This window comes from Falco cherrug, chromosome 6 (genome assembly GCF_023634085.1).
Source record: "Falco cherrug isolate bFalChe1 chromosome 6, bFalChe1.pri, whole genome shotgun sequence".
NCBI classification, from domain to species: domain Eukaryota; kingdom Metazoa; phylum Chordata; class Aves; order Falconiformes; family Falconidae; genus Falco; species Falco cherrug.
Window position 1 is genome coordinate 45,638,782 of NC_073702.1, and position 27,787 is coordinate 45,666,568.

General features: G+C 40.5%; 1 protein-coding gene across 3 annotated transcripts in view; it reads left to right on the plus strand.

Annotated features, from left to right (window-relative positions):
* PLEKHG1 (pleckstrin homology and RhoGEF domain containing G1) overlaps positions 1–27,787 on the plus strand; it is a 136,142-nt gene that overhangs the window by 67,163 nt on the left and 41,192 nt on the right. Inside the window, exons 1-2 of one of the 3 annotated variants that reach the window (XM_027815782.2) lie at positions 1,600–1,695; positions 18,234–18,772. In XM_027815782.2, coding sequence (XP_027671583.2) covers positions 18,353–18,772 — 420 coding nt within the window. In that variant the 5' untranslated portion in view covers positions 1,600–1,695; positions 18,234–18,352. Of the gene's footprint in view, positions 1–1,599; positions 1,696–12,912; positions 12,982–18,233; positions 18,773–27,787 lie in introns of those variants that run through there. The other 2 variants (XM_005446568.3, XM_055714211.1) reach the window with 2 other exon arrangements.

The following is a 27,787-nucleotide window of genomic DNA, read 5'->3' on the forward strand; positions in this document are numbered from 1 at the left end:
CCAAACACTTTGGTGCTGCATCAGAGGGTACAGCCCTCTTTCCCCCTGTAGCCTCTGGGCTGTGTACTCCCTGCCGCTCCTTGCCTCTGGCATGAACAGTCGTGCAGCTCGACAGTTTGAGCAGGAGCCTGATGCCGGTGAAAACTGAGCTCTGTGGCTGCAGATCATTACTCCTGTTGTAAGCACTGATGGGGCTTGACAGTATGTCATCCAGAGTGAGAGCAGAGAGGCAAGCTCACAGGTGGGCTTAACAGGGATTTAAAGTGACTCTGAAAGAGTGTCCTGAGAATGAACTAGTCTGAAAATTAAGAACCTAAATTTATTTTGTTGACTGTTTATAACTTAGCATTTAGTCTTGCAAGGTTTTTGACTAGTATATAAGACATAACAGTTTTATTACAGCCTACCAAAAGGAGTAAGAAAATATTTAAAGAATATTTTTAATATTTTTTTGTTTTGAAAAGATTTTTCCTATGTCTTTAAAGCAGAGAGAGAAAAAAACCAGCAGATGAAAAATGCATTATATGATTGTTTCCTTCAGGGATTAATCTCTTGAATGACAAGAGCAAATATTTGGGGAGATATGTTTTGCCTGTGTATGATGTGTTTTTTCACAATGCTTATAAATATATTTAAACATGTTTGCTAGCAATGTCAGGATACCTAGTGTATTTCCACCACGTTTGGATTTTGAGAATGATCTAGAGAGTACACCAGTTATTATAATCCTGAATAGCTTTTCTAATTCCTTTATTTTTATAACCTAGGGCTTTCCACTGCACTGAATACTTACTGACCTTTAATTTCATTTACTGGAGGGTGGGGAGGAAAGAGGAGAAAAGAAAGGCCTTAGGAAATCCCTTTCCCCACCCTGCCAAAGAAGGTAACTTTTGTCTAAGTCTTGTTTGGGTTTAAAGAGTGCAAGCAGAGGGAAAAATAAAAATCATTTTACATCCTTCCTAAAACCCAAATGTTGAAAGCAAAGTATCAAATATTTAGGAGCATTACAAATTTGATACAACCTCAGTAATAAATGAGTGTCAGGTGTATAAAATGTCTGTAGTCTCTACTGAACAACCTTTATTATGGTACATGATTATTTCTAATATAATCTATTTACCATTTCAATAATGCTTACTTAAACTGGGTATTTATTATAATGAATTTTGCTTTGTATTCATAATGTATATACTAAATCATGTATCTGTTAAGATGCTTTTCTTCCTACTTAGGGATCATCCAGTTCTCCCAAATTGAAGTATGCAGTTGCTTACTTTTTTACTGGATTAAATCAATCCGCTCCTTTATTTCCATTTTAAATCAATACCAGACATTGGATTTAGTAATACCTCTTTGCAGTGATCCAAGGGTTGAGCTTACCAGCTACTTTTTCTACAGCTGGAGAAAATCTATTTGTTCATTTCTTAACCTTTTGACATATCTGTTTTAACAAGCCTGGCTGGTCTTGATGGAGGATTGAAGTATAGAGTAACAACTACAGAAGGAAACATCTCTGTTGTTATCTGAGTATAAACTGAGCCTAATGCAATGAGGGAGGAGTATGCTCATGTAACAGATTTTTACAGACCAACCCCCACCCCCCCCTGCAAAAAAACCCTCAACAAACAACAAAAGAGAGACCCTCCTCATCCTTCATGTGATTGCCTGATGAATTTTGATGTCCTGTAATACAAGGTAAATTTTTTAAGTTTTATTCACATATCCTAGACATATGACTGTAAAATTGACTAGCAATTAGTTAAACCATTGATTCTTCACTATAAAAGCAGGCTCAATAAAGTTGAACCTGTCCTTTCATCCTGTTCATGGCAGCAAGTAAGGCAAGTCTGAAAAGTCAGGACTACTGACATTTGTGTGAAGATCCTAAAATGTCCTTACCATTGTAAAAAGTAGGGAAATGTAGGAGTTTAAAGCATCCAGAGAGGAATAGGTTTACAGGATTTGCACGTTAAGTGTTTTCTGGTGGCATGCTGTCTCTGACCCCAAGCTGAGGGGCCGTCCCAACTCATTAGTGCATGTAGGTGTTGAAGAAAGAAGTAGTTTTATCTGTCTTCTAACTTGGGCTATTCTATCCATCAAACCCTTAGGTGTTTCGGCAACTTAACACCAATCCTACTTTTATTACATGTATGAAGCATAGCATATTTAGCAAAACTCCTTAACCTTTTCTGTATTTTCCCAGAAAAGGTGGAGGGTTGTAGTAGTGTAGTATGACAACAGGTCAATTTTTTGTCCCTCTCTTTCAAAATAAATTGTATCATTTGGCAACAGATGATTATTATATTTTTAATGTATAGAATGCATAAATATATACATAGAGTTGAAAGAGTTGGGGGTTTTGTCTCTTTATATAATTAAAAAAAAAATGCCTCTTGAGTATGTTGCAGTGCTGGAGGACACCACAGGAGTTACATGTCATATACACCTGTGTGAGATGGCTTCTACACTACACTTAGGAACAGATAAAGGTCTATCCACAGCAACATAAATATCCAGATGGGCATAATCCTGACTCGGTGGGCTCCCTAGCTGAGGCCTTTGTTGCCAGCAGGACCATGAAGCTGTGCAGGAGGAGAGCTGCCCACGCCCTAGCTGGGGAATGCTGGCAGAAGATTGGTGATGGCCACCTATCTAAATGTATTTGATGTGTGGAGCAGACAGACTTGTACCAGCAGTGTAAGGAAAGAAGCTAATCTCACACAGTGGAGCTTTCTTTTGTGCTAGCAAAGTGGATCACAGCCTCTTTAGGCTTCTGCCTGTCAAGGCTTACACCTAGCGTTCCCGATGCGGCAGACAAAGACCTATGGCAGATCTGCACTGAGCAGCATTTAAATTTTTTTGTAGGCTGTTAAAGGCAAGGACTCACAATTGTTTTCACAAGCTAAATCTCTGGCTCCAGGGCCTGTTTTCTAAAGTTACTACTCTTCCAGCTTCCCCTTGCTTGAAGCCCTGAGTGTTTAGCATTGACAAGGGGCATCAAGTCTGGAAACCCTCAGCAAAGGGCTGTTCTGAAAATTGGGGCCTAATTCCCTTGCTGTGACACGGAGCTCTACGTGAGAAGACTGTCAAAGATCCCAGACTAACTGCAGTGCTAAAATTTCATTATGTATAATCTCTGCCTTCACTGTGGTGCTGTACTCCCATTTCTTAAAATTGTACTAAATGCCTTGCATTTCAAGTGGGAATTTCTGATGAGCTATACAGCTGCCATCAATCAGTATCAGTTTTCCAGGCATGAGCACAAGTAAGTTGTGTCATCAGATAATCAGAAGAAGCACAACTGATAATTTTTTTCTTCACTGTGGGTTGTTTTTCATCTAACCAACCTCATGAGATGGACTCCAGGGTATCAGCTGAAGTATAAGTCTCCTTTTGCATCCTCTTGCATGAACTCATTTGTTCTGAGGACGGGAAAGGATAAATCATCCACACTGAGGGCTCAAGACTTATGTCCATAGAGAAAATGGGCCAAAGCCACTTAATTTTTATGGCGGGTTAGAATATAACTTCTTTTTCAGAAACTGTTTATCTAATTTTAAAGCTTTAGATGTATATATTAATGGGATATCAACTGAACCTTTTAGGTGGCCTAGCATGTGATTGATGCGGTACATCCCCGTGAGAAAGAGCAGCTTGTCTTTTAAGTGGGTAAAAACTTACTCTCTTGGGCTACTGATGCCTAGTTAGTAATGAAAAGTTGGGGGTTTTTTATAGTACTAGGATGGTTTTTCTAGTTTCTGACTTAAATACAATAAATATTTCCTTAAAACTCATACGGGAAAAGTCCACGGCTAAGCACTTTGAAAATCTGAAAATCCCGAGCTGCTTGCAATACCCCTTCTGTTCTGCTTTTGCAGGTCTGAAGATTTTTTTTTTTTTTCTTAAAATGAATCTATTTCAGATGAGAATATGGAGTTGCCTAGGGAATTACCTTTATTTAAACTAACAGTATAAGCTCTCACTTCCCATGGCCATTCATCTTTGTAACAAAGGAATAAATGAAGGGGGCAAGTGGGAGTGCTAAGGAGAGATTCCTAGCTACATCACTATGTGCAGAGTAATATTAGAGGCTCAAAGCAGAACCACTGATATCAATGATAGGTTCCTGTATCAACTATGTTAGTTTGAAAAGAGAAAAGCAAACATAAGAGAAGGAATGTCAATACAGAGGGAAAACGGTGAGCCTCCAGTGTAACATACTCAGTGCATACTCCATAATTGTTTTCCTGTTTGCTAATGGTGATTATCAGGTCTTTTATCTTAAATACGCTTCTTGCCACCTCTGGATGTGAGAGGCAGAGTGCTGACACAGTGGGACTTGAAGTTTGAACTATCCTTTTCAGGGTATTTGGAACCTGATAACAAACCCCCTCCCTGGTCCCTCCAATAAGAAACTGGCAAATCCCTATATTTGTTTTGCTCACATCCCTGTATGTCAATGTTAGCATGTGGCTGTTAAGAAAATTAATAAATGGGAGACAACAACTCAAAACTCTATAGATTGGCAGTGGTGACTGGTTAAGTGTTGAGTGTGTGGGACTTCTGTTCTAGCTTTCCTAGGCTTTTATCCTCCCACATTACGCCCCAGGCAGTATTCTTCCAAGATAGAGCTATTGATAGATGCAGAAGTATTAACAACAAATTATCTGCAGCATCGGGACTTTCTCTTTAATATTCTTCTGACACAGGAAATCCTTCCTCCCCTAGGCATGAATAAGTTATAAATAAAGCACATATAGACAAAACCAATATATGTTAAATGTAGTGATTATATTGGATTAGAGTTTGTTTCTCTACTTCTGGAAACACAGTTTGTGTTGATGCTGTTTGTCAAGTCCTAAAAATGGCTTTATGTTGTTGTACCTCAAAGGGCAAAGGGGAATACTGGCGCTGAAGCCCCTTCTTTTTAATTCCAGTGGATCTGTGCTGTGCTTGTGAGAGATGCTTTTATCCTTACAGCTGTGACTCCACTGTCTCTGGTAATTTTGCCATTGAAGATCTTTTACATCTGGTGAACCATTGGCAGCTTCTCTTCTTTCCACCAATGTGCATATGAACGTCACACTTTAGCCACGGAGCTCTTGGGTTTTGATGTTGCATTTTTCTGACTTGAGGTCAGGTATAGCAGTTGCCATGCGAAAGGCAGCAATATGATCACAGTCAGTTTAAATTTTCTTGCTGTGTGGTGTTCAGGCCTTCAGCAACCGATGCCTTTGTCATTGTTTTCAAAGAACTTTGTTCTAATTTCATCAGGAGGGGAATGTTTCTCCCAGATTGTTTTTCTAACCTTCAAAATATTTTGCAATGAATTTCTAATTGGCAGGGTCTGTGCATAGTTTAAAGGTTTAAAATGTTTCAAGTCCTTTAGTCTTAGATTATAAAGAACATGTATTCACTGAAAAATCACTGGAGTGGAAGTTTTAATATCTTTTGGTACTCTATTAAGTGATGCAGATCAATTGGAAAAGGCACCTGTTTTGCTCTCCTGATGCTAGTTGTGCTGGAGAGGAATATTGCCATTCTTATAGCTCATTGTACTGAAAGATAAATGCTTTTGCTTGCAGAGATAACTAATTTCATCTATGGCTGTATATAGAAATTGATGCAAAAGAAGAAAAATGATATGGAGGGGAACTGACATCCTTCTGTTTTGCTGAATAAAGTTAATGAAATTACTTGCAAGCCCTTATTCATTTTAAATATCTTACCGAATAGTTACGGCTGATCATCTGATTGCATTCTGTTACTGATCTAAATTACACAAACTTCACAAATATTTTCCCAAAATCTTTGTTAATAAACCACATCAATAGCAACAGAATTTCTATACAACTGCAAAAGTGAGGCGCTTCTTACTGAAGTTCTGCCTACATGAGTAACAAATTATAGGTAATGCCAAAGGGGGAGACTAGGAGAATGCCCAGATAAACTTCTTTTAACCTGTGTCTCTTTGTAATAAAATAATGGTAGTCAGGGTTTCCAAAGAGATGGGGATTTGAAAAGTGAGCATGCCAGCTAATAGCTGTGGTAACAGGCTGAACGTAGTGGAATAATACCGATGTAGTGGCCTCTCAGTGTGTCTCTGCGCCTCAGACCTCAATAGTGAATGCTCAGCATTGTTTGGCTGTGAAAAGTCTCAGAGCTCTTGGGATGTCGGGGCAGACTGAGGGAAACTGATTTTCAGCATGGAGCCTTCTTTTAACAGGGCTGGAAGAAGCCTAGGGGCAGTTAGCCATTCCTCCCTGCTCTTTTACTGGACCAGCTTCGTGCTTGCAGGTGGCGAGTTCCCTGCAGGGATCTTCCAGCTCAGCGGTCTACCTAAAGGAGAAGGCAAGGAAGAGAGGGGAAGGGTTTTGTTTTTTTCCCTTGCCTCTTTGTTTGATGAGTTTCATGGTTGAATGTTAAGGGAAAGCTTACCCTGGGGGAAGTTAGAAGGCTACATTTGAATTTAAGGAAAAGCATGGGCATAACAGAGGATTTGCAGCTTAATGTTCTTAATTTGATCACAGGTTTTGGAAGAAAAGTGGTTTACTGTGTGACGTTTTTTAAAAATAAACCAAGACTCTCGGTCAATCGTGAGAATGGCTCTTAAATGCTACATCATGCACTGAATTACCGTGTAAGTTCCCATGTTTAGAGGGTATGTAGTTAAACTTTTGATGTTCTCTCTAAAAACAGGAACAACAAAAGGAATTGTTTCCTAGCACGGCTTGTAGGGAAAACCCTGCAGTTCTATCACAGAGTCAATACATTCTCCCTTCCTTAGCCCCCACACTTGCTCATTTTAGACCACAGTATTTGCCTTTGTGGCCAAGTTTCTCCAAGTCTGGGCTGTGTTTTGTATTTGAGATATTGATTTGGGTCCCAGCTCTAATATTTAAATAAGCAGGGGTTTGCTACCCCTTTCTCACAGAAAACAAGCAAGCGGAAAACCCAAACAAGAGAAATGATGGGATTGAATGTCCCTGTCTGGAAGGGAGATACAGCGCGAGGTAGAAATCTGAGAAAAATTACTCCTTTAGCTGTACTAGCACTATTTAAGTAGGAGTTTAAGTTTCTGTTTTCCCCGTCTCTGATCTAAACACTGAGAAAGCCCGAGTTGTTTACTGAATACTGGCAGTTGTTTGGGCCATGGGGATGAATTTAGATGTTGTTTGTTATAGTTAACAAGCAATCTGAAAACTTGCCAGTGTAAAAGTGTTTGAAGGCTGCAAAAGAGAATTAATATGGTACTGACTGTAAAAGTCAGAAAAACGAAAGGATAGTAGGAGGCAGTTGTTATCTGATGTCTTTTCATGACTGTTTTAAATTTCTCCTACCTTGCTGTAAAACATATAGTGGTACATTTTTTTCAATGAGATTTCATGTCCTTCTCATGTTTGTATTTGTAAGGGTTTTTTCCCTCCAGATTGACAAAAAATTGCATAATAAATCCCAAGGTCAGTAGAAATCTGAAGATCTCTTTCTACTGACTTTCTTTGTTGGGTGTTATGTGTGTATAAAATTCAATTAAAATACCTCTGAATAGGAATGTTAGAGAATTTTAATACTTTTTAAGTCCATAGGATTATTTTTCTGTAACTGTTGGTAAAGAAGGCATAGGGGCTCTGCAATATATATATAGATTTAATAAAATTCCTGTCTTTCTGGTTTGAATTAAGCACATTATTGTTCTAATAAGAAGAAAGTGCAGAGAAAGGCTTATGACTCAGTCAGTCAGTTGCTGTGAATTATGCACCAAATGTTCACTGCAAGCAAGTCCAAGCCTCTAATCTGTTTGCTTCTTGCCCTGTGGCTTCTGAAGTGTGACTCTTGGCACAGTTAATCTTGAATACTGATATGTTGATAAGTGTTGCAGGCATTAACACCATCTGTACATGGGAGCAGAGGCTCCACTGCTCTGTACACTGAAACTGCAGTGATCTCAAATAATCTGAATTCCTGCTTCACTGTTTTGCATACAAAACCTCTAAGGAAAGTATTGCCTGTTGGAGACAGGAATTTTGTTTTTCTCAATGGTTTGTCTTCATGAAACGACAGCTAAAAAGTAGTAGAAAGCATTAACATGCACTGCAGAATGGCCTTAAAGCAACTCTGAAAGCATTATGAAGCTACTTCATCACAGACATGGGTCTACTGGAGTGGCTTTCACAGAGGTATGGTAAAGCTTAATGACAAGGAAGAGAGAGGAGGGGTAGAAAGGTAATCAAGGTAAACAACAGTCAGGATCATCAATAGAAAACAAAAAAATGCAGATTTAGGTTGACTGCATTTTTACAGATGTTGTGGCAGCAGTAAGACACCTTGATTTTTCTGCTGTGACCAGTTGCTTTGTTGCCATTTAGCAGTCTTAGTCTTCCTGACCTCATTTATGTAAAATACTGTACTTAAGTGTAAAAGCAATATAGTGAGAAGAGCTGTGGTATGTTGTACTCCTTTGAACTTGAACACCTGCTTGGTTTCTTTTTATTTATTTTCATTTAAAGTGCTGCAAGATTTCAAAATGCTAATTATTGTATGCTGCAAAAAATATGCCGCAATCATTTATTATGTCCTGAGTTCCTTTAACTGTTACTGAATACCTTCCTATTAGAACTGGGATTCTGAAGGAGCTGTCAGCTTACTGTTGTAATGCCAACTTGAAAATAACACCTAATGTTCCCTTTTAGCAGAGTGGGTGTAAGAAAATGCCTGATGACTTCAAATGCCAGAGCCAGTCTGTGGTGAAGCCAGACCATAAATATGTCTTAGTTCCAGCCAGGGTAGAATTTAAGGATTCTTCTCCCTAAGATGTAAACGTGAATACTGCTTTCTGCAGCTTCCATTTTTATTCAAGAGAGGAAACCCAGAAGAATTTTATTTTTTTTTTTTAATTGTGAATGCAAACATCTGTTAGTTTGATTATGGGGTTACTATTTCAGTTCTGTTTCAAAATTCTAGTTGCTAAACTTCCAGAGGTGTGGAGGAAGTTCCAGTAAGCGTCTCCAGTTCACAAGAAAATGGGAGAAATCATTTAGCTGGACTTAAAAAAAACATCAATTATTTAAAGCTTCTGAAACTCACTTCTATTTGGCATCTAATAAAATCAGCTATTACGGAGAGCTGGCTTTTACAAAATGTGGGTGTTTTTCAGGCAGTATTTTCACTGGAAATGTTTGGAAGCCAACAGAATGTTCAGTGGCAGAAGCAAACAATAGACTGATAAAATTAGTTTAAAAGAACTATCCTGTGCTAGTTATTGTAGTTAAGAGTTCTTGTTAATTTGGAAGAGGGGAGTTGTACTTTGTGGTCACACAATTACTTTTTTCACCGTAACTAGTAAGAATAAGTCCTAGATGTTTCCTTGTACTGAAACTGCACATCCCTCTCTAAAGTTTATTTTGCCTCATTTTACATTGTTAGCTATGAGACAGTTAACATTTTTTGATCTTAAAATCATCCCAATGTTCTTTGTGAAGCAACAGCCGTCTTATGCTGTGTTGGGGATGCCTAGCCAAGACCTCCAGTGTGCTTGTGCTGCAATGGGCTTTGAAAGGTTGTGAACTTCAGCAGTAACTTTAGCTGGGCTAGATGAAGTTGAAAACTTGCCTTAGCAGTAGGATGTTGGCATGACAGGACATTTGCTTGGAGCAGTAGACTAGTCCAAGAGAAGTAGAAACCAGATGTGATGTCCAAGCACAGTTAACAGTCATGTAGTATAGGGTGGAAAGACACTAGTAATGTGCCAGCAGCAAGGCCTGATCCTGTATGTGGGTGGAAAGGAAGAAGCCATGTGGATTTTCATTCAGGTCATGGCACTGAAGTTTGAACGTAAAAATACGAAAACATTCAAGCAGCATAATGTTGAATACTTACTGTTTACTCTTCCTCACTAAATGCCAGTATGGGCAGAAAAGTATGTGAAGGCTTTGTTTGCATTATCATCTAAGGTGTTATTCCTCCGTATACATTTATATCTGTGTGTCTTCACTGAATTCTCATTTGTTGCAATTTAGAATAGAATAAAATAGAACTGGGCCATCTTTTTTAAAAGATAAGCAAGCCTTCAGAATTCACAAGGAGATGGAAAATAATCCTTTTAAAAGGCCTATAAATGGAGCATTGGATCCATATGCTCTATTTGTGTTGCAGTACATCAGCAGCATGTGATGGCTCGTTCCTTTTGTTAGGTGTCTCTGCAGTACTGTGTATGGATTAAATAGCTACTGCATTGCAGAGAGTTATTAATACATTACATTGCACTTTCAGTGAAGATGTCAGTGTGTCCTTAAGCCTGAATGTACCCTGTGGTTGAGTTATGGGTTGAGTGGTTTGTTGGGTTTTTTTTGTTGTTTTGTTGTGTTTTTTTTTAAATTTTGCTGAGGATAACTTATTTCTTCAGTAAATCCTTAGCCAGCTGAGAATTAATAACATTCCTAACCTCTATAAACTCCACTTATTTTTCAAGTTTAGAAAAATCGAAGCTTTGTTGCAAAGTAAAAACAGGTTGCCCTTCTCACCTCTTAACTCTGATGCATTAATAATGTGGTCTTACAGCACTGCATAAAACAGGAGGGAGCAGGAGACGGGGCAGAGAAAGGGATGCAACTCCTAAAAGATAGCGCAGATAAAAGCCGAACACAGACATGAAATGCTAGAAAATGAGAAGTGGGGTAAAAGCTTTATTTTTCTGGCACATCTGTGTAGTGTTTCATTGGTGATGCACATTAGACAGTAAAACAGAAGGCTTTTGAGTTTCTATTCTACTGCACTGACAGCTTTCAGTGCTATGCATATTTAAAGTGATGTGGGGGTGAGGTGTTGTTCCTGGGGAAATCCTCATGTATGTGGTATACTCCTGCTGTTCTGTATGTAGGGATGTAAAGGACAGCTAAGGTCAAATGCAAATGTGCAGAGATGAAAGAGCAAGGCAGAGCAGAGTAAGGACCTTGGCTCTGTTGCCCTCTCCCCCCTCCATAGTAATGCTCATGAGAGCTCACTGTGCCAGCTTAGACCAGCAGCTGAAGCTCACGCTCCATCACTGCGGCCCCTGCTTATACTTAGCTTGCTGAAGCAGACATGGGAAGGTCTTTGTCACCGGCTGCCTCTGGGTCAGTCACTGGACTTGATTTGAGCCTTCAGAGTTCAGGAGGTTTGCCATTGCTAAATGATGAAGCTGGTGGTATCATTTGTATGTCATAGGACTACACAGAAGTGACCAAGCAATGCCCTGTGACTGGTTGATGCTCTACAGGTCCACCCAGGAGTTAGTTAAAAGCTCACACAAAGGTAATAAAAGCTCTGTGGACAAGGTGGGCACAATATGTAAGGAAGCAGAGGTCTAGAGGAGTGAATCACTATCTCCTGACAGAAATGTGTGAATGTAGAGCTTAGCAAATGTGTGGTAAATTGGCCGCATTCAGGTTATTTGATTGAGTACCTGGGTGCCTCACCGTCTATGTACTGAGGATGTTGGGACCAGTGTTGGCCATTCTGGGCCTATGAGTGTGTCCAGGACAAGTCTGAATGTGTATGTATATATTTTAATTGTAAGTGTTAAAGCCTCAAAACCTAGAAGAGAATATATGTGAGAGGGCACATCTCAATCTGAGACATGGTAGCATGGCAACAGGTTGTAAACACCTGATCTTTTAGCCTGGGTAAAAGGGACTTTCACCCTGACAGCCCTGATGTTCAGATCAAAGTGTTCCACAGCTTTGCAAATGGTTTCAAGGCTGTCTTCACTTCCTTTTTTTACCTTCAGTTTCCTGCTAAAAGGTGTTGTTTAAGGATTATGCTCTTTAGGAAAACTCGGAATGAAGCCGAGGCCACATTACATACAAGGAGAGGAGGAGTGAATTTCAAGTATGATTCTAAAGATAGAGTATCTCTTTGGGGCTAGGTTTGAGCACGCAGCTGTGAGAGCACACCTGGAAAGTGGTGCCAGCAGCTGGGAACTCTTTTGACTTCTTTTGCCTTTCACCTCTGAGATAGAAATGCCACCATCCCCTCCACAGGCCGAGAGCCCTCATCTTTCCCACCAGTTAGCACCAGTCTATATTAATTTTTCTCCTTTTCTCTGTTTCTTCTTCTTTGCTTCTGTTTCTCTTCTCACTGGCCCCTTCCCTGCAAAAATATCTTTTTTTCTTTTTCTTTTCTTTTTTTTTTAATTTTTAAATTTCTTTTACTTTGCTTCATTGTGAATTAGCAGAGAGCATTTGATTGGTTTTCACGTTTTCTTCTGGAAGTCTTTCCTCTCCCTCTTTAAAAAAACACCGAAGCTTTGCAAGCACCCTGCAAAACCCTGCTCCTGTTTATGTTAGAGCAGAATAGGATCCAGCCATGATCCTATTGCTGAGGATCATAGTTTTGCATCGCAGGTTCATGGGAGTTTCTAACATTAAACACAAAATTTCACAATACCAGCAGGTGATTTATTTGCTTTACATGCTTATCGGCATTGTCTGCAAATCAAGGACAAATCTGCAAATTATAAATGCTGTGGAAGTGGGGGCTCTATTTGATGTTTTCACAGTGTTGTGTCTGGAAAAATGGATATTAGTGGGTGTTGCTCAGTGAAGTGTGCATTTTAAAGTTACCCACAGTGATGCCCATTGTCCTGTCCCTGAATTGCATGATGTCATGTTTCATTTAAGGCTCTTAGCGATGCTGAAGACTGTCGGTGTGCTGGGAAAAAGGCGGTGAGAAAGTTGTGAATCAGGTTTCTGTAAAGCCTTTGTGTTTAGAGTTTTGATAGATAAAAGCTGACTCATGCAATATTTCTGGCAAAGGAGCTGTACAGACTAGTAAGAGCTTCTCATTTTACCTGAGCGCCCAATGAGGTAATTCGGGAACAGCTGAAGGCAGAGCCTGTGCCTCACTTCTGCCACACAGGTAGGTCGTGGGCTGTTTGGAGAGGACTGGAAAAATAGAGAGGACTTGTTCATCCTGGGTGCGGGAAGCCTGAGACATTCCTCAGTGGTGAGATACTGTCGCAGAGGATTTTCTCTTGCAATAATGTTCTCGGACATTAGTGTGCTTGGTTGTGACAGAGGCTATTCTGCTTTAAATACGGAAGGGGGGGTGGGGGGCCAGTAATTTGAGAGAGGCACATTAGTTGGTGACTTTTTTCCCTTGTAAGATTTCTAATAAATGGATTCTCTGTTGCTCAAAGTTCAGTTAAAGTATATGGCAGCATATTGTTTGTGATAGTTCAGACTAGAGATCTAATCCTGCAAATATTGTAACTCTAACGTGATTTTGTTCACAGAGGGTGTTAGCTTTAGAAATTTTATGTGTTTATATGCAAAATCTAGTAATTAAAAATCTGCTGACCTTCAACTGGACAACATTCAGAGGAGAGGATATGAGGAATGTATTTAAGATCATGTTGGGATTCTTGTATTGAATGTATTTTAATCTTTCTCAGACAGGCAGCTGTGTAACATTTGTTTCTCAATTCCAGTGCTGCATTTGAATTTGATGCTGAATGTAGAAATTGTTCTAAACAGTCTTGCTTAACTGTATCCACAGTATGAATACTTAATTTGAAATATTAAAATATCAAGGAAAATACAGGAAAGGTTTCTTGTAGTCTCATCACTTTTATGTAGCTGAACTTCCAGAGGATGTGAAGCCTGTAATTTCTGGTAGTGTTGACTTTGTAGATAACATCTGAGGTGCTCCTTTTCATGCCAGGAGAAAGGCAACAACAATACTAATTATGAATATAAATTGACTTGTGAGTTTTTAGTCATGCAGTATGTCTTGAAATGTCATGTACGGTAAACAACTTGGAGGAATAAATACCTATATTTATACAGGGCTTTGGAATCTTTGTATTTAAATATGAAATTGACTTAAAGCACTTTATCTCTCATTGTATGCTAACGTTCTAGAGTAGCCAAAGCTGCAGAGACAATGGAAAAGAATTTTTATCATTACCATGAATATAGCTACAGGAAGGAGGTATTTGTTAAAGAAAAGCAAGTGATAGAAAAAGTGTATGCATTTTTGGTGAGAACTTGTGACTGCACGCTGAAAACAGGAGATATGCCAAAGTAGTTGCTTTGCATGTGCCTTCAGAGTTGTAACCAATGCTGGAGTTGCCTGTTGGGGTGAAATGTGGATGTTTCTTGCCCTTGCACAGCTGTAGAGTAGGGACATGGTGTTGTTCCTGCTGGGGAGTGCTATGGGGTTGTGCCCTGCCAGTGTGTGTGTATCCCGGGGGGGGCGGGAGGGAGCGGGGAGGTTTGCAGGGCCTGCGGAGGGGAGAGGCTCACCGCATTCATGCAAAGGCACAAACAAAAAATGACCTTGTTTGGGGAGTGTGTTTCCTTGTGAGTAGGGACAAGTAGTAATTATCCTCCTTTCAGTGCTGAACTAACAAGTAATTACTATTATTCCTTAATTAAAGTATGCAAATTGAAGATTATTTTTTTTCCTCCCCAGACTGAGTTAAATACCGTTATTCACAACTCACAAAAGTTCTTAATATTATTTTGGTGATTCATTGAAAAGATTCAGTAAACAAAAGAAAGCCTAACAAAAAAAGCAGTGAACCGGGCCAGGCGTAGGTCAGGGTGTGCAAGACCTGCTCAGAGCGTGTGGTGCTGGGGGGGTCTGGGGGTACCTTCCATTACACCAGCTGTTTGCAGCCCGAGTGCTGGTGAATGCACCTACCTGCTGGTGCTGCTGCTGAAATTGGTGGCTGGTGGGGAGGGGGCTTGTAAATCAGTCCCACAGGGTACGGGAGAAATAAACATGCTTTTTATAGTAAGTTTGTGTCAAAGATAGAAATTTGTAAGAGGTTACAGGGTTTGTGAAGGCACTGAGTAGTCAGTTATAACGCACAGAGAGCAATCTTGGAGGAGGCTGGTTCCCCTCTACCCTCACTCTCATTAATTCACCTGTGAATTTTTTGGTGGGCAGTTGGTGTAGACCTTAGGCAGTAAAACCGTACCTCTGAAAAGCCAAATGCAGACCCTGACAAGACAAAAGGGGATGGGCATGTGGTTGTGGCAATGAATTGGATTCAGCTGGTGCCTTTTCCAAAGGGCTTGTGACTGCAGAAATAATCTATAATACCTGTTCCTGATTTCAACAGTAAGGGTGATGCTGCTTACTCTCAGAGGGGTTTCTGAAGATAAACCTGTGAAGCCTTGGAAGATTTACAGATCCTGTGTTATTGAGAAGGGCTATGGGTTTGTAACAGCCTGTAGCTGAGGCAGAAATGGAGGGTTGGGCAAAGCCCAGGGCTTGTCCCCAAGCCCTGACTTCCAGAGGTAGAGTGCCAAGTGTTTGGTACAGGACTTGTCAGCTGAGGAAAGGAAACTGCTTCCTGGTTTTGTGCCATGCTGAAATCCTTGGTCCCACGTCTCCTGCCTTTCTGGAGGGTTCACCAGCTCTGTAGGTGCTGCTCTGCAGGAGCACAGGGCTTTGGTGCCATCTGCTTGGACCCTGAGAAATGTGTTGTACTGGTTGGAGACGCAATGGGCAAAATTTTAGCAAAAACTCTCCACAGAGAAGCCAAAAGACCAATTTATATCTGGCTGGGAAAGGAGTAAGAATGAAGTAAAACCTAACTTTTCAGGCTAGCAATCAGGATGGGGCTTTGGGGACAAAACAGACCAAGATTTTCAGGTAGCAAATAGTTTTCTTGGCGTAACTTATGTAGAAACATACAGGAATAGTCACTTGCATAAAAAAATTGAGGAACTTGAGCCATAACATGCAATTAATTAGCTGTGCCTAGTAGGTGCCTGGGGTTTGCCAAAGTCAGTTGGAATACAGGTGTTAAAGAGCAAGCCCATTTTAACTACTACAACTAATACTTGGGGGTTTTTTTATAAGAAATGACATTGCCCATTAAACAAGATAATAAGGGGGTTTGGTTTTGTAAGACATGTTAAAATCTCTCAGTGTTCCTGGCTACAAGTATGTCTTGAGAAAAACTACTTTTAACATTTGTTCTGACTCCAATCTCATTGACCTGAACTGTGTTTTCTTTGTTTTTTATACTAATGAGCCTGACAATGTTTGTGAAGCAAATATTACATACTAATGCCTTCAGCTTATCTGAGAGGCAGACTGTATCTCAGTGAAACAGGAAGAAAAGAGCATGGAGTATTGAATGCCACAGGAACCCTTTATTTCCCCCCCCACCCCACCCCACCCCACCCCACCCCACCCCCAATGCAGCTAATCAGGTGTTTCTTTGTCATGTAATTTTAGTAAAATATCTTGGAGTAAGTTAGAGGAAGGGTATCCCTGTTATCCTGTTTATCCTGTCCATTTTTCGAGGGGGTTTACATCTGCATAATGACATTGTGCTTTCTAATTGAACATGAAAAATGATCCAAAGCTGATAACAAAAATACATTCTTCCTTATCAAAAATGCTTACTTTCTTATCAGAAGCAATAGGAAGGCAAACATCTTTGTCCATACACATTTAGAAACAAGAGAACTTCACTGCATACTTAATTTCTAAATATTTTCCTGGTTTATCGCTTTATATTTTATTTTGGAGTCTGTACTTGATGTGGTTTATTCAAGAAGGGTAAGAAAATACACTTCTGTGCTACAAAACCAGAAGAACCTGGCACAAAGAAGGGCTATAGATTTTCAGACTTCAAGGTAAAACCAGGGATACAGAGGTGCCAAATGAGGATTTTAATCTAATGGCCAATTTCTGACCCATGTAATGAGCAAATTACTCGGTGTTAATTCCATGCATTACCTTGAGGGCAATACTTCTCCTTAACAGAAAGCAAGTACTATCATCACTGAAATGGAAGTATTAATCACTCATGTACAAATAAAAACATGCATTCAAGATAGGCCAAGTAAATCAAATGTTCCATTCTTCTCTGCACTTTCTTTTTTGTTTGTTTGCTTTGGATTGGGATTTTTTATTTGTAAATAAATCATAATGTTTGATTTTGAAACATGAGATAGTGGCTTTCTGCTTTGAATGAAATTCCCCACCTCCCGCTCGGCCCCAACGACCAACTGCAGCCAGAGTGGTGTCCAGGAGGTTTCTGCTTGTCATAGCCTAGCAAGTCTGCCTCTGTTTAAGAAAGGCCACCTTAAAGGTTGGGCGGGTTTGATTTGCAGTTTATTGGCTTTATGGTTTCTTTACTGAAACTGCTGTCTAGAGCTGTAATTGCTGGTATGACTTTTGAAAAATGAGGTTGTTGCTAGAATAAAATAAGGACTAAGTTTCCACTGTGTGGGTAGCTTCAGGATTGCTTTTCTTCCTTAGTTGTCACAAGTTTCCCTTTTTCATAGGACAGACATTTTGAAAGTCTGAAAATTGAGGCAAGATTTTTTTGGGTGGACACTTCTTACTGAAATGAAACCTTGAAGTATTGAATTTACCTGCAGCTGCTTTTGCAGAGTCTTGTGGTGTATCTCACACAGAACTTTGCCAGCGAGGAGTCTGCATTGCATCGTGGACAGTGTCCTGCAGGGCATTTCAGCGATAAAAAGGAGAATTGAAATGCCGACAGGAAGACAGACATCTTATTTTGTTGTTGCACTGCTTTGAAAAACAGCTTTGGGTCAGTTCAGCAGGAGGTAATATTCTGGCTTAGACTGAACAGTTTTAGAATAACTTATTTTCCCAGTAGAAAACTGAATTATTTGGCATTACTCTTTTCTGCGAGAACTCTTCTTTTCAGAAGCTGCAGTATTTTCACTGGGAAATCATTCCAGTTTTAGTCTTTTTGTGCAAACCACAGAGCTGGTAATTGATAACTGCTTTTATTTTTTGTTTGACTGTTGGTCTTGCAGTGTTCAAAACAAAAGACACTGTCTGGTATCTTCTTAAGTTTTTCAAAGCCTCCAAACCAGGGTCAGTGCTCAGCTTGGAGACAGTAGATACTGCTCCCAACAGAGTTTTTTAACCTTAGGGAAATTCCTTGAGTCTTATTTCTGTCCTGTGCTGAGCCTGGGCAGTGTATGCACTAGCACCAAGCCCAGCACTCTGGCACAAGGACATGCCAGAGACATATATGCAAGCAGGAGATATGTGGTGCCTATGTTGTAGCCCCCAGTGGGGGCTCCCCACCACCTAAAAAGCATTAGAGCCACAGTGACCCCCAAATTGCTTTGTTTTGATTGTCTTTTAGTTACAGTTGTGGCAGTTTTGTATGCAAAAGTATCTATTATGAAGTTTTGTGTTATATGGAGCAGCAAGTGTAAACCCACTTCTTCTGTCTATTTTTTTAGATGACTTCCACTTACCTCTCGATGTTTTACCAACTGTGACGGAGGCCTTCGACTCCAAGACAAAAGGGGAAGATTTGCACAAGGAGAACAGACCTTTTCGCTACTGTGAAAAACAAACCATGGACCTGTCAGACAGTGACCGTCCCGTCAGCTTTAGTTCCACTTCCTCCTCTGCTTCCTCCAGGGACAGCCACTGCTCCTTTGGAAGCAGAATGACTTTGGTTTCAAACAGCCACTTGGGCTTGTTCAACCAGGATAAAGAAACAGGTGCCATCAAGCTAGAACTGGTCCCAGCCAGGCGATTTTCCAGCAACAAGCCACGCAAAAACTCCCCTGCGGAGCAAGAGGATCCTGAGGAAAGCTTTGAAAAAAGGCTAAACGTGCCAAGAAAAGCAGAACCAAAAGGAGTGAGCAAAAACTGTGCCATGTCCCTGGTCACAGAGCCCACCAGTCCCAAGCTCCTCTACGTGGACAGAGTTGTCCAAGAGATTCTGGAGACAGAGAGGATGTATGTGCAGGATCTAAAAAGCATTGTCAAGGTAGGATTCTTGGTTAGGATGGTGTTAATTGTTCCTTAATGCTATTTTTTCCATTGTTTGATTTCACAGCAGGACAGATGGACTTGACAATGGATTTGGCATTTGCTAGTCTTTACAAATTAGTGTAACATCATTGTTCTTGTGTGTTTCTAGTTTTTATTTGATTAGATAAAGCTAAGCTGTTACTATGTGTTCATGAAGAAATAACAGAAAAAAAATCCTACAGACGACAACAGTAGTGATCAGTGGTAAAGTCTTTGCAGTAATGTTTATTTAAGAAAATAATACAGTGCTCTGTTTCCTACAACATGTAGCAAGAAGCAAACGGCAGACAGCTTATTTGCCCTTTAAATGCTGTATCTGAAGGGTTTTACTTATTGATTCCTCCCCCTGCCTCAAATCCTAGTCCTGTGAGTTCTTTCCTGTCTTTTTCTTCTTCCCTTTCATGCGGCTCACAGCTGCAGTCTGTTCGCTCAATGTCCTTGGCCTGTAGCATTGAATATGACATGTATATTTGCTGAAAAATGCTATTGTTATATGAAGGAATTATGTTTTCTTTAATACTAATTCAGAATTGGTGGTGCTAATAAATGGATGTAGCATTTATTAGCAGCAGTGAAGTTTTTGTCCAGTCCATAGCATAACAGCATCTTTCATTTCCCCTTTCTGGTACAGGATAAAATACGGATGGGTCCTTCCGTGGATTGCTCTGCTCACTCCATGTGCTTGTTACTGTGTCATCAGTGTGATATTCTTTTTTCGTTTTGAAGATGACAGTCAAGTGCCTTGGCTATTGTTTGTAGCCTACATACCTAACCCACAAAGAAAGATTTCTTGGGAAGCTTATGTATAATGTGCTGTTTATAGAATACATAGCTTTAGGTAGCTGTATGAGGTCATCTGCAAAAGGAAATATCAGTCAGCTGGAGACACTCCTCCCACCTGCAGTTCCAACCTGCCTGGTCTCTGAAACAATGAGTGGGGAAAAAACGCTAAGGCTTTGATAACACAAAGGCACATCATGATTAAACACCAGCACCTCACCCCAGCTCCCAAAGTTCTCACAGAGAACGCTTTTTCTGCAAGACTTCTTAGGTTTCTGTAGCTGGTGCTGTTTCACTACATTCAACTGTTGGCTAAGTTTGTTTGGAGTGTTTGAGGTTGTCATATGCTACAGAAGCAAGCCAGCTTCTGTGTGTAGTCACCTCTCACTAGGCATGACCTCTGTGATTTTGGAAACTTTAGCCCTCGCTCATCCTGCGATGCAGTAAACTGTACAACTTGAGAAACTGGAAACCATCATTGAAATCTTGAAACTGATTTTCCACTTACAAGTAGGAAAGTCAATAAATGCCTGCTAGAAATACATTAAGCATCACTACAGTAGATGTAAAGTAAATGAGGCAAATGCACTTGAAGTTATAAAAGAACTGGGGGAATTTACCTGTGAAATACCCAAGCGTATTTCCTGCAGCACCTAATAAACAATGAATCTTGAAAGTTTTGCGTGGCATTAGACAGCCTATTTGAGAGATGGAGTAGTTGGCAGTGGAGCTTTTTCTTGTGTAGGTGAGGATCCAAGGGCTTCAAAGGAATTCCTTCCCAGATGGTGAGGACAGTAGGGAACCAGCTACCTCTGCCTGTGCAGCAAGTTCTTCGCTGGGTTTCAGGAGAAAGACGTGTGACTGGAAGCACGTTACAGAGGAGCCCATTTATATGTCTGTCAGGATTCCTTTCTCCGCAAGTTACCTGAGCAATGCTGCAGGGATTTACCTAATGAAAGGTACGGGATTGTGAGAAGGATGGGGAGGCTCCACAGACATCTGCAGGAGTGCTGTAGCCTTATAGGATTTGATTATCTGGGCCTCTGTGACTTGAGGCCATTCAGTTTGGCAGCCAGAAGATTGGTGCTGAGCCAGACTAAGATGAAGGGAAGCAGCTTGATCTGCCTTATTTTCCAGATAAACATGGGTCAGATTTTGGCAGCTGGGTAGGAAATGGGATGAGAATGGAAAAGGGGAGCTGGGGAAAGGTCAAAGGACAACTGCTGCCCAAGAAGTGTGCAGGAACTGAAGAGATACATGAAGGTGGGAGCTGGTGAAGGAAAGCATAGGCAAATGAACCAGTGCTATGTGGAGAGAGAAAATCATTAGAGGGAAAACAATATGAGGAAATGAGAGAAAACCCAGGAAGTGGAAGGTTGAAGGGAGTATGAAACTGGTTGGAACTGGAGCTGTCTAGTGAGTTTTGCAGCTGACCTGCAATACAGCAGTTTATGTACACAGACTAAAAATAGTAAGGAGGGTTTTTTTGTTTGTTTTGGGGTTGAGTTTTTTTTGGCAGGGGGAGGAAGGGAGGAAGAGAAGCAGGGCAACTGAGGTGCAAAGAGCTAAAAGCTGAAGAGATGTCAGACGGAGGATGACATAAGAACAAAAAGGGAGAAATGAATAGGTACTGTTTTAATCACCCTCTACCCCCAGCTGGGTCGGTACAGATATGCTCTTGCTTTTTGTCCCCTGCTAGTGGGGATTAGCTGATGCTACCTTCTCTGTAGACAATGGAAACAAACATGTTCTCATTGTTTCCAGCACTTTGAAACAGGTTCTAGAGCTACAACTGAGAATGTGTCAAAACTCTTCTGGTGTAAAGCAAAGTACGTTTGACTGTGATGCACAGTCAAGCTTTTTTTGCTGGGGTTTGGTAGATTTTGTGTTTGCTTGGGTTTAGTTTTTTTGGGGGTTGGGGGGATTGTTTATTTTTTTGGTTTGTGTTTTTTTTTGTTTTGGTTGGTGGATTTTTTTGTTGGTTTGTATTGGTTTTGGGTTTTAATATATCCACGCTCTTTTCTGTCATCCAGATCATTAATGAATATGTTAAACAGGGCTGGACACAGTATTAAACCCTGGGGTATGCCTCTAGTTACCAGCCTTCAACAAGATTTTACGCCTTTGACCACCCTCAGAGCCCATCCATTCAGCCAGTTTTCAGTCTACTACTTATCCAACCCATACTTCATCAGCTTGACTATGAGGAACTCACAGGAGTCAAAAGCCTTTCTGAAGTCAAGGTAGACAATATCCACTGCTCGCCACTCATCTACCAAGCCAGTCATTTCACCGTAGAAGGTTATCAGGCTGCTCAACTTCCCCTTGGTGAATCCATGCTGACTATCCTTGATTACCTTCTTGTCCTTTGTGTGCCTGGAATTGGTTTCCAGGATTAGCTGTACACAAATGTGAAGAACATGCACAGCTGTACAAAGATGACCTATTAACATGAATGGTATGAAATTGCATGTAGGATCCTGGTACTATTCATCTTATCCAAAGTCAGCTCATTAAGAGTTAGCCAAGCATAGGATTTTGGCAGTGCCCTTTCAGCCTATATTATTCTTGGAGCATGCCGAGTTATGCTTGACATAAAAGACTACAGAGTGAATGAGGGAAAACAATTTCACCCTTTTTCATGCCTTTATTGACCTAATGTTGTTAGGTCATTAGTAAGTAAATAAATAAAAATGAACTAGAAAGGCATAACTTCTATCGCATTTTGAGTATCCGGGTGGTCTTTGTTCTTAACAGCACCGAGTTGGTAGACAAAGTTAGAAACTGACTTCATGGGACACAGTTAGTGTGATCTTTAGCTGATACTGGACACCCACTGAGGTTCTCCAGCCTTCTTTTAAACTGCTGATAAGAAGTATTTCATGGGCTTAAGATGAGTGAGAGGAAGCCATACAGGCACTATTTGGCTCCCTTTGCCCTAGGATATACTTTAAAAACAACTGCTTTTCTAGCCAGTACAGCCATTTTGTCTGTGGCCTGGAAGAACAGTTGAGTTATGACTGTTATGAGGCATGCTGCTGTGATACTTGCACAGGCAAGCTTTGTAACAAAGATAGAGTGAACTTTTCCATTGTTTGGTACGTTTTATCAGATGATCTGTTAAGCATAATTAAAATTTTGAATTAGTACAGCTTGAAACGTGTTTTGGGCATGTTTGTGATGAGGAATCGGATACTTCTGCTTCCTGCTTGTGTCATGCTGACAGGTGTACTGGCCAGGGCAGAACTTGCAGACCTTCTGTGGGTTCTGCTCCTCTTCAGACCGAGCCTGACTTTTTAAAGTAGTAATTTCTTTAGAATAGGCATAAACTTCCATTAGAGTCACTTACTGAAGTAACTTTTTTTTTTCTGAGTAAAATGCTGTCCCTGAGTTTATAATAAAAATGTTTTGCTCATAGGAGTCAGAAGCCCATATTAATAATCTGTCCAAGTGGTTGTAACTACAGAAAAAGACATCCAGTGTTTAACCTTTGCAAAATGAAGGAATAATGCAAACGCACTGTTATAGTGCATGCATCTGTCATGTTACATTAAATATGCTCTCACAGTGATACCAGCCCATTGAGGACGTCTAGATCCATTGCATGAACCTCAGCCATCTAAGAACCCCTATCAGTAAAAAGTTGTTGGCATCTATACAGTAACTAAAGAGGAGTGAACCATGTGTTGTCAGTACATTTCACAAATGTTTGATGCAGACAGGGGTTGAGCTTCATGAATCTTGAACCCCATCTGAAATCTGGAGACTTCTGTTATGTGAATGAGTTCCTCTACCCTTTCATTCCAAACGTGACATTTTTTTAAACCATCCCTACTGGACTAGTTCTATCTTATCTCCTCTCCAGATCTTTTGTTCCCGGCCCCTCTTTTTATACTTAAGACTCCTCTTTCAAGGCTTTTTACCCAGAAAGTCCCATTCTCCTCTGCAGTCCTCAGCCTATGGTCTTCCCACCCATCTGTCCAGTCTTCTCTCAGTAAATCCCATCCTCATCCCCTGTCAGTCCATATTGTCTCGTTTCCTCATGTAATTTATCCTTTTTTTAGTCGTTTTCTTTCTTATGTTCTTATTTTCTGCTGACTCCAGAACTTTCTCTATTTTCGTGGCAGGCCTGGCAACTTTTTCATCACCATTCCTAATTTTTCTGCCCTCTTAAGTTCTGCTAACATTCAGCTGGTGTCCATTGAGCTTTGTTCCTGTTCTTTCCTTCCCATCTTTCTGTAGGACTCCTTTGTGTCTCCTTTGCCCTGGAACTGCACAGAATGCTTCTTCACACTGCATAAGGTTTGCAGAGGGTCACTGAGACACAGGAACAATCTTTTCCCTGCTCTTGCTTCATAGGAGCAGATCTGAACCAGATGTAACTGGCAGCATCTGAGAAAGTGTGTTAAGACCTTATGAAGTCTGAGCTGAAGCATGCAAAAGACCATTGCTAAAAGTTCCTGTTGAGGATATTTGAGGGGTTTCTCCCCCCAGCATGGTCAAATATGGGGGGACTTGCACAAAGACAGCAAAAGGCATGCTCTTGGAAACAAAGTCTCCATTATGCTCCAATCTGCTACTGCCCCTCCTTGAGAGATGAGGGCATGGTTCATGTCCCTGCTAATCAGCCTGGGGGTGCTTGTCCTCTCAGGGGGAAAGGTCACCAAAATTTTTCAACATGAGCAAAAAAGGACATTCTTTCTCAAAAAGGCCTGGGGGGCTGCTGCTCCTGAAATCTAAAACAATTCAGCAGGGAGGTAGGTTTCTGGCATAGAAAACTTCACCCAAGGTGAGCATGTCTGTCAAAGTTATATACCCCTTTGTAGGGGGTGAAGGGAAGCTTTGTAAGGGGGAACATGGGATGTTTGCAGGAGATACTTGTTGTGGCACCAATGATTAAGGGAAGCCCTTCTGAGAGGAAGTCAGTATCAGAGTTTTATTGTTCCCAGTTTCCTGCTTCCCAATCCTGCAGTTAGAGGATGTCTCTTTCTGCGTCTTGGGCAATTAGTTAAAAAGACAACTGTGAAGACTGCAGTGTGTGCACTGTCCCTTCTTGCAATGTAGTAGTAAAAGCATAGCTGCTTGTGCACGGGGTTGCTGGATAGTGTAACTCCTAAGAGAAAGTTAATTCATTCTATGTTCAAAAGCTTGGAATCCCAGTACAGTTAAGGCATCCCATAATGTTTGTTCCCAAGTTATGCATAATTAACTTATTTAACCTTTTTCTCTATGGCTGCTAACCTATGTGCCTGAGGAAAGTACCTTTAGATTGATGACATAAGCTGCATATGCAGATGTTAATCCAGAAGAGTACTTCTGTTTCACAGTACAGAATTCCAGCACCCACCAAAAATAAATGGTTTAATTACCAGAGCTGCTCTTTTTGAATATTTTGTAGATTAGAAATGTCACAGGGTGTTTCAATGGAAAGTTTATTCAGTGTCACTGAGATGACTATCAGGTATGAGGATGTGCTGATCTCTCCCGTATAAGCATCCTGAAATTTATGGTGCTGCTGTAATCATGAGATTGTAATGACGGCATTCTTCTGAGGTTTTTCATCACTTTGATTTCACTCAGTGTAGGGAGCAGTAATGTGCGGTTTCACAATTAGTATTTTTCTTCACTGCATTAAAGACCAGAAGTTAGCGTACTGTATCAGTGGCTTTAAAGCTATGGAGCAATACCTCAGCTTCATGTATAGGCACTGCAGTTTTGCAAATCTAGTCTGTTTGACAAAGACTGCTGACATACACAATTTATTTGTCTTAAATCTTAAGCACAAAAGAGAGAATGCAGGTGATGGAAGCATGATTTTTAGGCAGTTTACTTTTAATTTCCTTATGAACAGATCAATGATTTAGAAACAGGCTCTCCTCTCGGGCCAGCTACAGAACCTGTCCCGTATGGAGTGAAAAGACATTCCATTTAGATTTAAAGAAAAACAATGATATTCAGAGTGAGATTCTTCCTTCAAAATTTATCTTGCTATGACTTTAAGAAGCAGTTAAAAGCAGATTAGCACACATGCTGTCCTCTCTGGCTAGGGATTGATCCTTATGCTTTCAGAAAAGATCAGTCTCTAGTCAAAAAGAACAGCATGTGTGCTAATGGTCATGACAGTGATTAAGTTTAACTGCAATTAGTATTTGTTATGCTTTTGAGCTGATGAACTTTCTCACTGCTTGTTTTTTCATCCATGAAGGAAGAGCTGTGTCAAATTCCAACTGACCTCCTTAGGGAAAACTTGGCTTAAAAGCATGGGAAGTTTTCTCCTGTAGTATTGAGATATGATAGCTGAAACAAAATTGTGCTTGAAGATCTCAGTACTTATCTAAGAGGCCTTCTCAAAGCCTGTGAATTTAGACAGAGTTACAGTAGTATAAATTAGAGCAGAAAAATATTTCACTTTAAAAGTCTGTAATAATTTTGGAAGCAGCTGTATTGGAGAACATTGGTGTTTTGTTTTGCTTCTGGAGTTGCTGTTTAAAAATCAGGACCATAATCCACGTGGAGGCTGTTGAAATGGGAGTTATCTAGGCACACCACTAGGTATGTTACCCAACAGGTGCATGTAGCTGTTCCCGCTACCCTGAAAGATACACAAAATAAATCAGGCTTCTTACTTCTGATGCAGTACAACTGTTCAGTTTTCCCTGCAGACCTCTTGCTTCCTGGATGTAAGCCATATTAAACATCCCAAAACAACCTAAAGTGATGGAAGTATACACAAACTGTTGTTTGTGTCTTAAAAAGTTTTAGATTATGTTGTTTCTGAGACTCCAAGATCTTGAACAAAAATACTCTGCCAGTTATGTATGCTTTAAGCTTCTCATCATATATACCCTTTAATGAAACCAAAACAAAAGCAGAAACAAAACCCAAACCTTGTTTTTCTGGGCATGTGAGCAGGATTCTGGGCTTTGGAGAAAGATGTTTTATAGCTGTGCAGCAGGAATATGTTGTTGTGAACAACCAGAAGTAACCTGACAAGCTATGTTATGTGGTGAAAGGTGACTGCTTATGTTTTGTCATGAACAGGGAGCTGTTTGTAAACTAACCTCAGAGGAAATATGCAAAGCCAGGGTTAAATATACTGATGCATGTTTTTTCTTATCTGCATCATCACTACTTGAGTCTTATTTCTGCTGGTAACATTCATAAATTTCTTTCATTCAGCATGTACCCTAGCATTTGAAAGACACTGAATAAAATGTCATTGCTGCCTTGTGTTTTCTCCACCTGTACTTTGCATCCAGTTCTTATCTTACAGCTAGGTTGTGGAAACGTGTTGGGACAAGGACTGTCTGTCAGGTGATTGTAGAGCTTCCCTGTATGGCTGGGACTGCATATGTTGGCAGCACAAATATATCACCATAACTTTGTTTATCTCTGTGTTTGGGCAGCACAAAAGGATGACTTGTACTGCGGTATATAATAAGTTGTCTATAAATGCACAGTGAGCTTTTCTGAAGCTCTGGGTGGGAGAGAAATGGCAGGGAGGGCTGCTGATCTGCCAGAGAACTGCAGAATTGCCGAAAAGACAGGCTGCCACGGCTCTTGTCCTCTTTTTTTCTTGCAGCAAGATGTAAATCATTCAGCAGTGCTGTCTGCAGCTTCCTACCTGTTTTCTAAATGCAAATGAATGTGGATAAAAGGGTGAAAGTTATTTTTCTGAATTCTGAAAAAGGAAAGCTTTATTCTTTTGGGAGAGGGGAGACAAAGGGAAGATGCAGTTAAATACAGAGCATGCCATTTAAGAGTGCTGGTACTGGGCAGGGGGCCCTGGGAGTGAAACTTTGCTCCTGTGACTGTACTGAGGTGGGAGCGGGAGGTTGTGTCCCTGGTTGGTGAGATTTATAGAGCCCTTCTGGAATTCAGAAAGTAACAAAAGGGAGATCTGTTCACCTCTGCCCTCCGGCTTGCTGTTGCTTACCGGCAGCTGATGAAGAAGCAGAGCAGCAGCTCTGGGAAAGCAGCAAGTTTACAGAGAGTAGACAACAAACTGGGAGGAATAGGTCTGAGAGGTGAGAGGCAGAAGAGAGGAAGTGCAGCTTATACCGCAAATTTTTTTGCTAAATATTTAATTTTTTTTAATAAGTTGATACTTTATTTTTCCAGAATGATTGGAATTTCTGTAAAGAAATATAAAAATTTGGTAGTGATATGTTAAAGCCAAACAAATTTCTGT